Raw genomic sequence first — 12,173 nt, forward strand, 5'->3', positions numbered from 1 at the left:
AGAATCTGTAAGTTGAGATCACGAAGAAGCCTCTCCATGTTTGAGATAGCAGTATTGGTATATTTAAAAGCGTACATTTTGATGTTGAAATCGCCCTGTTTTTCGGAGATTTTAGCACGCAGTAGGGGGCGTGTCATTGTCGGTGTGTATTTCCATACTGAATTGCCGGCGTGGCTACTTATTATGCAGCGCTCGGGCCGGCTCTATCTGATTTCAAAATTCAATGAAGATGGACGCCAATAACATTACGATGTCCAGCAATCGATTTAAATAGTAGCTTACATGGGGTTAAAATGGGGTTTAATTTGTCGTTTAATGAGATGTAGCCTAATAGTCAACGTGCCAATGTAGTCAACGTGCATATGAATGGTACAGTGGTAGAGCGTTCGCCAGCCGTGTCAGAAGTTGAGAGTTCAAATCCGCCATTGAATAAGTTTTTTTTTTTTCTCGTATAGTTTTTTTTTCTCTCTTCAAAACGATTATGTTCATCAGTGGTTGTATATCAAGCAGGGACATGCAAACGTTTGAATTATTTTGTTATTTCAACAGAACAAATAGAGAGTATCCGCAACGGATTGAAGTGCGCGTCGAGTAAATACAATGCAGTGTGTGCGCGAGCCACACGGGTAAACACTGTATCTGCGCCACTGATCGCAGCAGCAACGAGCACTTTGATCACTTGATTAAAAAAAAAACACATTTCAGCGCTAGTATCTTATTTAAAAAACGAACTAAATGAATGCTCTGCCAGTTAACTGGAGATGTTTTATTTAGAGAATTTGTAGAATTGGTACATTCAGGGGGGAGGGGGAGACGGGGGAGCTTTACAGGGGGTATGACTTATCTAAATGAGATGTAAATGAGCCCTATTGTCATTCCCAGAAGCGTGAGAACTTGCCAATCTTTAGAAGCAGATTTCTACCATTTCAGTTTTTTTGAGTGCCTACCTTCAAATGGCCACAACTTCTCCAAATATTATCGGATTTCCATGTGTTATACATCGTTGGAAAGCTTGAATACTACACTTTCAGAATAACTCAAAATGCCCCAGAACCGACTTGTGTCCCTACTTTCCGTGACTGGTCACATATACGTCACAGATATGCGAAAATAAAGTAGAACTTGTGGGATTTAAAGTCTTAAGTAAAAAATGTAAAGTTACAATTGTGAGATGTAAACTCACTATTGTTTATTTTATTTTATTTTATTTTATTTTATTTTATTTTATTTTATTTTATTTTATTTTATTTTATTTTATTTTATTTTATTTTATTTTGGGCTGGGAAACGATTAATCACATCCAAAATAAAAGTTTGTGTTTACATAATATATGTGTGTGTACTGTGTATAATTATTTTGTATATATAAACACACACATAAGCATTTATATATGTAAGAAATATTTGCATGTATAAACTGTGTAAAAATATTTATATATAATATAAATTATGTATAAATATATATATATATATATATATATTTATACATAATTTATATTATATATATATATATATATATATATATATACATAATTTATATTATATATAAATATTTTATATATAAATAACACATTTTTCTTAAATATATACATGCATGTGTGTGTATTTATATATACATTTATATATATGTATTTATATATACATTTATATATACATATAGATACATTTGTTTATCACATGTTTGTATCACATATTTCATCAAGCACTATTTTCACATTCCAGAACAATCCAAATGTATTAGTCCTGAATATTCCCAATACGTACGTCATAATGAGCGTCTCCTCGCCTGGCTCGCCCAAGACTCCATCCACGAACAGGGGAGATGAAGTGAAACTGTATTTGTTCCACACTCTCCCCTCATCAAAGCTCAACCTGCATAGAAACCAGCAGCACACACCTTAAACTACGATACAGTTTAGAAAAGACTGCAACACAGCTGGCAAATAATTCAAACAGAACTTTACTGCACCTTTCCGACATTTAATCTAGATTACTAGACACAAGTATTACACAGTCTACTGGGTTTAATGAGAATGTTCAGACTTCCTTTGATTATGTGATTCAGCTTGGTGTGATTGCATTGACTCATCTTGTATGCACATATGCATGACATATTAATAATGATACTGGCGTGGGATTACCAGAGGTGCCTGATGGGAAGAGGGGTGTGTCTAATAGCTACTAAAGCTCCGCCTTGGTCCAGATACAGAACACTGTACTCTTCGTAGAATATCTGAAACAGACACAGTTCAATTGTTAAACATTTTGAAAAAAAAAGTGCATGTATGTGTGTTTGTGCCCTAGATGTCCAAAACAAATAAATACATAGTAAGTAAATACATTTATAAATTGTATGCAGTACATTACATACTGAAGGATTGCATAAATTATAAAAATGTATACAATGTAAGATTATTATTTAGTTTTCGCACAGGAGTATGTTTTAAATAATGGTAATACTTTGAGAAGATGTTGCCATATTTATCATATCACCAGCATGCAAACTTCTAAAACAGGCAATTAATTCATAAATAATAAATAATTTATTTCAGGTGTTTATTCATGTCTTTTTCTTTTTCTTTCTCTAATTAAAACATTTAACAATTGTAACATACACACACACTTATTTTCTTAGGAATGTTTTTCTGAGCCCTTAATAACATTTTCCATTCTTTGATTTGATTTGGTTGGTTGGTTGGATGATTTATTGATTGATTTATTGATTAGCGAGTATTAGCAATCTGATTATTCAATTATGTTTTATGATATTAGTTTGTTTTTCCTCATTTAAAGCATTCTGTCCTATTCGATAAAATGGCATGAACTGGTAAGTGATCATCTAATGGAGCTTTTGCACTGCATGGTTCGGCTCGGTTCGGCTTGGTACGGTTCGACTCGGCGCGGAACGGTTCGGCTCGCTTCGCTTTTCCACTGCGTGGTACGACTCGACTCGTTACGGCACGGTTCGGCTCGCTTTAGCTCGTTTGCTTTTCCACTGCAGTTAGTACCGCTTCAAAGTGGGTGGGACTGATCGTTATCTAGTTGCCGTCTTTACTACCATGACATCATATTAAATGCGAATTTTTCATTCCGTGTTTCCCCATCCACTCCTCGGCAACTGACGAGAGGAACGTCTGCACCTCGTCCACTGATCACGATTCAGCCATTTCTTTTTTTTGAAGTTTATACTCTTTTTTTGAAGCAAATACTTTTAAAACAGGTTGGCTGTTGTCTACTGGCTATTTAAATTTAGCGGGTTTAGTGTCTCGTGTTGAAAATACAATGACGCTGGTAGAGATGATTCTGTCTGACCAATCAGTGATCTGCAGTGTTTTCACGTCACATTTTAGTATCGGTACGGTACGCTTGGAACCTCAACAGAGGTGGTACCATTTAAAGCGAGCCGAAGCGAGCCGTACCGTACCGTACCATGCAGTGGAAATGCGCCATAAGTGAGCCGTACCGAACCGAGCCGTACCGTACCATGCAGTGGAAAAGCGCCATAAAACTTCACCCTCTTGTAATCTAATGCAAAAGCAAGTTCCATTCTGTTTGATTCTGTTGTGATAATCTTCTTGTTGTTGTACATATACTTTATAATATACTTAGACTAAAAATATACTTTTTTAAAAATACAGAGCTCCAAAAAATGCCTAAAACCCCTCCAGTCACCATTACAGAATTGCTAGTGGTTGCAAACATGTGCAAAACAAGTAATTGCCTTACAGAAGCATAAAATCCTGCCAGATGCTAGGCTGACCTACTGCAGAGTTGAACTGAAAATTGAAGCCCTCATTAGTGATTTCCATTTGTTTGCCCCAGAGCAGCGTTAACTTCCCTGTATGTGCTGTGAATTCTTGCTGATATGAATTCCCGTTGAGTTTAGGCCTTAGGGCTTCAAGCATTTAGCAAGCGCTAGTCCGTTTAAGTGGAGAAAAACACCATCTGATTGGCTTAAGTACTTCACAGGCTAATTACGGGGCTAGTGTTTATGTTAGCGGGATACTGTGTGGGGTTTACTTTGTTTTCCTTTGGCAGTGAACTCACTGGAAAAGTTAGATCAACCAAGCTACAAGCCACACTGGAGAAATTATAACCGAGAAACGCAGCTGACCCCTGTTGCCCTGATCAACATAAATCTATAGTAAATAAGTACTGCATATTTCTGAAATCATTTTGAGTTCGCTGGTTTAGCGAACCGCTAAATTTAAATAAACAAAAAACTTCTGCTCACAGAAATGTGTCTCAGGGCATTGTTAAATATGTTCCTTTGTTATTTTCATTCATAATGTCAGATTGGCTGAGCTATGACAATATTTAATCTCCTTCACTCTTCTTGGGAGGGCTTTCATTTTGATTATATGAAAGCTGGCAACCACAGGTCTGCTGTCCTTGAAATGATGCTATTTCTCAAATCCCAGTGATTGTAATTCTTACTGACATGATATATGACATCAAACCCATGCCCTACCCAGCATGCTTTAACTTTTTTGCCACATCAATTTTCTCTTAATTATTTGAGCTCTCCATTTTTAATTAGACAGCTGGCCCCATAAATTTAAATCGCATCATCAAACATGCACCTACGGGCATCATATATGTCATTGAATTTAGTTTTCTCTGAAGGTGTCATTTGATTATCGGCTCTGAAACGTGGCACACAGATTTATCCGCTCAAAGATATGCATCAGTGCTGAAATTAAACGGCCCACGGTCAGTGTCACCTGCCGCCACGTGTTTCCAGCGTCGGATGTGATGAACATGCTAACGTTGCTGCTCGTTAACTCCGCGCCGATTGAACCTATGGAAAGAAGAGCAGAACAATTACGGTCATGCTTACCGAAGCAGATAGAGAGTTGATAACTAAAGCTATGAATATGAAGATTGAGTAGATTGTGCCTCTTTTGCAAAACTAAAGTCATATATTCTTCATTCCAAAAGCTTGCAAGTGCCTTAAGGATTTTGTCAAAACTTTCTCTTGATCGCTAACCCACAATGACTACCTTTCCAAATTGATAGATAGATAGATAGATAGATAGATAGATAGATAGATAGATAGATAGATAGATAGATAGATAGATAGATAGATAGATAGATAGATAGATAGATAGATAGATAGATAGATAGATAGATAGATAGATAGATAGATAGATAGATAGATAGATAGATAGATAGATAGATAGATAGATAGATAGATAGATAGATAGATAGATAGATAGATAGATAGATAGATAGATAGATAGATAGATAGATAGATAGATAGATAGATAGGCAGGTAGACAGATAGACAGATAGACAGATAGACAGATAGATAGATAGATAGATAGATAGATAGATAGATAGATAGATAGATAGATAGATAGATAGATAGATAGACAGACAGATAGAGCAGAAAATACATCATGTGTAATAAAATCAGAGAGTCTGGCCGTCTGATGCTTTGAGAAATAACTAGGATTTCTGGAAAACCTCTATATCTAATAAGCTAAAAACTCAGGAAAGGCTGTGCCATCCCCACAACTCTTATACGATCAAATCAATCAACTAAATGTCAATTTAGAGCCTATTATCTAATAGTCGGCCTCCTCCTAGGATTACTTATCCAGATAGTTACAGTGCCAAGACATTTATATTTTATCTGCGTTCATCCGGAGGCAATATAGTCGACGAACATCGCGGAAGACACAAGCCTGAAGGAGTAAAATGAAAAAGTGACAAGCGCCTTCAATCTTATAAAATAAACATTTGAAGTTTGAAGTGGGGGAAGAGTTAGTTGGTTGTGAAAACAGAAGATGATGGAGAGAGAATAATAAGAACACTCTAAAGACTCTCTGCTGCTAATCTCAAGAGTAGCACTTAGCATTTCCATTTGTTTATGCTAGCACGACACTAATCTTGTTTATAGTCCATATACAGATGCCTGTGCTCCACAAGCTCAAAATGAACATATTCAAAAATAACAGTGTCATAAGCGCTCAAGATGAAAGGAATTTTAATATGCTTCGCTTTGGAGTTCCAGCACAAAAACCACACTGATGTCAGGGATTTAAGAAAGAATACGAGAACTACACACTTTAAAAAGTATTTTGTTTTCAAGGACATGAAAACTAAACAGACTTTTTTTTTCTACCTGTCTGTAACCAAAACCAAACTACAAATACTCCTTGAGAATTCAGTTTTAATAATCTTTTCTTTCTTTTTTGTTTTTAAATGTGTCTTTTCAACAACTTTAACCCTCTGCGGTCTGAGGTGTTTTCTGGGCCCTGGAGGTGTTTTGACATGCTCTGACATTTGTGCTTATTTCTGTTACTTATAACATTTAAGTCTGATTACACTGTATTCAGCACAAACTCTGCTAAAATAATGTGAGCAGCATGTGTGTAAAAAAATGTTTAGTTTTGATGAAAATGCCCAGAGGGTTAAAGATTAAAGGAGGATCCAAAAATGGAATGATACATTTCAGGCACATTTTTAAATTAACATGCAAACATTTTCCATGATAATTAAAGTTTCACATACTTACTACAGTTATTATCACTAGACTAGAACAGTGGTATAAGTCACCACTTTCACCAAAAACAAAAAATAAAGAAATTAAACAACATAAGAGAAAGATGTGTAAAGATTTATTGAAAGTATGCATACTCAGATATGGGGAGAAGTCTGCTATGTGACTCTGACTTAAGTATTACATTTGACAAAAGTTTTACATTTTTATGACTTTTTTCTCAGAATTGTGAGATATAAACTCGCAATTGCGAGTTATAAAGTCTGAATTCTGATATATAAACTCGTAATTGTGAGTTATAAAGTCTACAATGTGAGATACATAGTCACAATTCTGATAAATAGTCAGAATTTTGAGATATACTGTAAAGTCGCAATTTTGACTTTGCAGTTGTGAGTTATAAAGTTCGAATTGTATAAAGTTGCAATTCTGGGAAATAAAGTCAGAATTTTGAGATATAAAGTCGCAATTTTGACTTTCTCAGAATTGTGAGATATAAACTTGCAATTATGAGTTATAAAGTCTACATTGTGAGATATACATTTGCAATTATGAGAAATGTCAGAATTTTGAGAAATAAATTCTGAATTTTTTAGATTATGGGCCCTATTTTAACCATCTAAGCGCATGGAGCGCACGGAGCAAGTGCACTTAGGGCATGTCCGAATCACTTTTGCTAGTTTAACGATGGGAAAAATGGTCGGCGCACCCGGCGCATGGTCTAAAAAGGTTGTCCCTATTCTCTTAATGAGTATGGGTGTGTTATGGGCATAACGCAAAATAAACCAATCAGAGTCTCATCTCCCATTCCCTTTAAAAGCCAGTTGCACTCGCGCCGTGGTGGATTTGCTATTTACATGGTGGAATTTGCAAGCGGAAAGACTGAACGCTTCTCTAGCGAGGAAATGGATCTGCTCGTGCTCGAGGTTAAAGCGTGCAAGCAGACCATCAACGGGACAAGTCGGATTCCACCATATCTTTATGTACACAATAATAATATTTTACATCGTAATCCTTTTATTTTTAATATTTGGCATGTTAGCGTACATGCGTTGTATACCCGCCTATAGGCGCACATTACTAACGCACTCTTTAAATAACAAAAAAAAAATATTGCACCATTGACTTTAGACCAGGGTTTTGTCAATGGTGCAGTCTATTTCAGTTGCCTCAAAATAGCAATGTGCCAACAATGCACCAGAACACACCTTGTTTTCAGACCAGCAGCCCATGGGCGCACAAATATCTGCAAATGCATTTGATCTTTAAACAACGTGGAGCAGGACGTGAAAATGATAACTGCGTCAGGCTGAAACTGGCAAAACCCACTTGCGTCGTGCTTGGTGCTGCATTGCGCCGGGTGTATGATAGGGCCCATAAAGTCCAGAATTGTGAGATATAAACTCGCAATTGTGAGTGATAAAGTCCGAATTGTGAGATATAAACTCGCAATTTTGAGAAATAAAGTGAGAATTTTCAGACAGTCGAACATTTAAAAAAAAACGTGAGACCCCAAACTTTTGAACGGTAGTGTACATGTACACACTTTATGTATGAAATGAGATCACTCTGCGTTATCCCATCTATAATGTTTTTGCCGTAGAAATGCTAATGATTTTAGTGAAAAATATTTAGTTTTCAAGGAAAATTTCTCTCTAAACTACAGGATCAGTCCTTTCACCCAAACTCACCTGATGCCACTATGATTCCAGGAGCCGACTCTCTGCTGGCTATATTTCCAGATGTGTACGGGTTTGCTGATACATGCAGGTGAAGATGCAGGGAACAGTACGGCTAGAAGCAACACACACACATAAAAAAAAAAAAAAAATCATCCAGATTAAACAGGGTCTCTAAATCGATAAAATCCAAGTGTGTGGCCTCCACTAAACTGTCATTGTGCTTGGCCTCGAATAAAATCCCATAAAAAAAAAAATCCCATAACAGCAAAAGCTTGTGAATTTTTTTCCCTCCAAACATTAATTTTGATTGGAATAACCTTTAGTGGCACAATTCTCATTATAAGTCTAGAAATGCCAATGGTAAGCACATGTTGCAAGGGTTGTTTAGGGGTTTATTAAAACTTTGACATTTTCTAACAAATAGCTCTGTAATGGATGGTGAAGGCATGGGCACAAGCGGGACCATTAATTAGTTGAGTTTATCAAAGGGTAATTATTTTTGTTTGCATTTTTGCGGGGTTGTGGATGCCATTCACAGGGGATGGATAACATCTCCACGGAATGAAATATATGTCTTGTCATTAGCAATGACAAGCAGCACTGATTACGTAGACCTATTCCAAATGCCCATGTCCACAGGAATACACATTCTGTTCGCATATGTGACCCTGGACCACAAAACCAGTCTTATGTGTCATTTTTTTTTAAATTGAGATTTATACATCATCTGAAAGCTGAATACATAATCTTTCCATTGATGTATGGTTTGTTAGGATAGGACAATATTTGGCCGAGATACAACTATTTGAAAATCTGGAATCTGAGGGTACAGAAAAATCGAATTATTGAGAAAATCGCCTTTAAAGTTGTCCATTTATGTTGGCGATAGTGCTGCATCCATTCACAAAAATAAATGTTTTATATATTTAAGGTGGGAAATTTACAAAATATCTTCATGGAACATGATCTTTACTTAATATCCTAATGATTTTTGGCATAAAAAATCTATAATTTTGACCCATACAATGTTTTGTTGGCTATTGCCACAAATATAGCAAACACATAAGACTGGTTTTGTGATCCAGGGTCACATATTGTTAACTTTTTTTTTTTAATGTGATGAAGATATTGTGCAAAATGATAAATTGATAAATTATGACCATGTCTGGCTGAGTGTTTCTTCAACAACACTTTTGGCTCTGTATAGACCTTTAAAAAATATCACCAGATGTTTTATGTAAATCATTTATTAACCTACGCCAACAGAGGAGAATACATCAATATAAATATGTGAATTGCTGTTCATCCCGATTTCAAAATAAAAGTAAAAAATGAAACCCTCAATATGAGTTTGCTTGTTTTGATGCCCACATGTTCTTGTTCAATAAATTACAGTGGCTGTAGCATTTCTATCGTAAAGAAGTGGACAAATATTGAAGATTAAGTGGACATTTGAATTATATGTTGTTTGGCCAATGTTGAACAAGGATTTGATCATGCTGTCAAGTGTAACAACAACAATCACCAGGCCGTTTGGCACCCTCTGCAAGCATTTTTTTTTTATAAAACGTAATGTACATAAGTTGATTATGTTCATATTACATATGAATTTTAAGTGTTATTCAATTCAGCCAAATGATTACTTGCTTTTTATACTTTTTTGAACCAATTATTATTGCATCATTGTTATTACATATGTATTTTAAGCAATTTTATGGGCTATTGTTCACTATTGTTTTTTTGTTGTTGTTGTTGCTGCTGCTATTGGTCTATTTTTATTACCCTAAAAAAAAAATTCGATCCAATTATTCAATTAATCATCAAAATAATCGACCGATTACTCGATTACCAAAATAATCATGAGAGACAGCCCTATATTAGTTAAAACATTTCAAAACGCACCTGCACTATCGCCACACTCCTAGTTTCAATTGTTGTTAAAAATAACAACACTGTGCTTTATAGCATTCAGTGATGGAAAAGACGATACCAGAATTTTTTGTACAAAATTTCAATATTTTTTTTTCTCCTTGCTCTTTTAAAGGCTAATTTCATAGCTAACATTTTATCTATACAACATTTTCACACCTTTTACATAATTTGACAAAATTGAAGCTTAATTGGAGATGACACACAATAAAATATTCTGTTCACAAATGATAGGCTATTTATCTTAATCTGTCTGCTTTCCCCCACATCTCATATTTCAAGTATGCTCCTTCATTGACACTCTCCTTGGTAAAAAAAAAAAAAAGAAAAATACAATAATCATAAAAAGATTTAAAAATAAATGATTAGGGCCAAAATTGTTGGATGTTATGTGAAATGAAATGAATTTGTCTGATAAACAATTTTCACCTAATACATATTGAAATGGGTTATTATTTTTAAACTCTTTGTTCCTATTATCATAGTTATATAAAAAAAGAAAAATCAAATGATTCATATTGTATGATTGATTTTCATATTTTAAGATTGAAAGTCTGGGTCTGGAACAAAGAGGCAATAAAACAAGCAGCATTTGAAAAGAAGCAAAACATAAATAAATAATGAAGGTGATGTGATAAAAAAAAAAAAAAAATCCAAGACAGACTTAATGTGATATTCATAAAACAACGATTATAAATACATAAATCTGTTAGTTTTAATAAGAATCAACCCAAAGTGCCTGCAGTTGAAGAAACACCCAGCCTTGTTTAATGTTTCAAAAGATAAAATCTGATAAGTTGGGTGTTGGAAAGAGCAATGACCTCATAAATCTCATCTATGAATGTCAAATTTGGACAAATCTCTTGCTTTCTGTTTCCCCACACTTCCACTCACCAGTATGCAATGGATTGGGTTCCCTCTGAGATCAACCGAGGGAGCCTGCAGGAGCCTCCAGTCTCGGCCTTTATTATAGGTTATATGAGTCTTCACCTCATTATTTATCTTCTTATTGGCCAGGAACATGCCTTTAATCCCTGCCACCTAGGGATGGGAACAAGCAAGATAACGAGGAAGAGATGCACCACTAATAATCACATCTGTAAAGTTACACCATTTCAATATTTCCACCTATAGGTAAACAAGCCGCTTTTATTACTTAGTGTCCCTGAACTAAACCCAGCCAAGAGAACTTCTCAAAAGCTCCGGTTCCTAGTAAAATATATCTATCGGAGTGGAATGGAATTATGAGGTAATCCATGTCCATCCTGAACAGAAGTGACATCTCTTCAGGGCCAGGAAGCACTAGAGAGGAGAAGAGGCAGCCCGGGATGGGACTCGGAGGACACTCGCTATTCAATAATTGATGAATATTCCAATCTCGCCGACGGCTGAGATTTTAGCATATGTTACATGGAGGTGGCGACCTCAATCAAGTCACCGGACTCTTCAGCCTATCCGAAGGCCAAATGTGATTTTATGGGGGTTGCTATCATCAACAGTTTAATTATTTGATCAGGAGATAGCTTGACACCTGCTGGCCTCTGTTGCAATGCGCCGTTCCATCTAGAGGTGCATGAATAGAGACCTGATGGCGTATTCTTCAAAGAGACGAGCGGTCTACACCCAAACCCTAATCACTGGCTTCACTCCTATCAGACCCAATTGCAGTCCTATAAAAACTTGTGAACTTAAGAACACTCCAAAGCCCTACATGCTCTAAAACTGAAAGATATCATGTAGCATACAAGTATTTACAAAGACACTGAGCAGAGTTTGAAAACAAAGTCAAGCAAAAGTAGATTTAGAATTGGAAATTTTGTTCAGACAGGCTGCAAAAAATGTTTGTAGTCTGAACAGAACAAATACATATTGAATAATTACAAACAAATAAATAGAAACCCAAATGTGGTTTGAAATCTGGGTAAAATTGGATGCTTAGAAATGTGTTAGAAACAGCAAATTAAGATTTCAAATATGTTTTTTGGTATTTGTGATATAGCAATTCAGTAATATATATGTATATATAAACTGGAACATATGCATATACATACATAT

At 35.5% G+C, this 12,173-nt stretch overlaps 1 protein-coding gene across 3 annotated transcripts in view; it reads right to left on the reverse strand.

Annotated features, from left to right (window-relative positions):
• Positions 1-12,173, reverse strand: part of sorcs1 (sortilin-related VPS10 domain containing receptor 1) — a 196,841-nt gene that overhangs the window by 28,156 nt on the left and 156,512 nt on the right. For all 3 annotated transcript variants that reach the window (XR_014029825.1, XM_081360927.1, XM_081360928.1), the window contains exons 10-14: positions 11,013-11,159; positions 8,199-8,301; positions 4,724-4,800; positions 2,141-2,232; positions 1,764-1,871 (exon numbers count right to left, since the gene is read on the reverse strand). Coding sequence is in view for 2 of the 3 variants with exons in the window: in XM_081360927.1 (XP_081217053.1) it covers positions 1,764-1,871; positions 2,141-2,232; positions 4,724-4,800; positions 8,199-8,301; positions 11,013-11,159 (527 nt within the window). In the remaining variant the exon portion in view is untranslated. The remainder of the gene's footprint in view (positions 1-1,763; positions 1,872-2,140; positions 2,233-4,723; positions 4,801-8,198; positions 8,302-11,012; positions 11,160-12,173) is intronic.

The sequence above is a fragment of the Scardinius erythrophthalmus genome (genome assembly GCF_964197995.2).
Source record: "Scardinius erythrophthalmus genome assembly, chromosome: 3".
Taxonomy (NCBI): Eukaryota; Metazoa; Chordata; class Actinopteri; order Cypriniformes; family Leuciscidae; genus Scardinius; species Scardinius erythrophthalmus.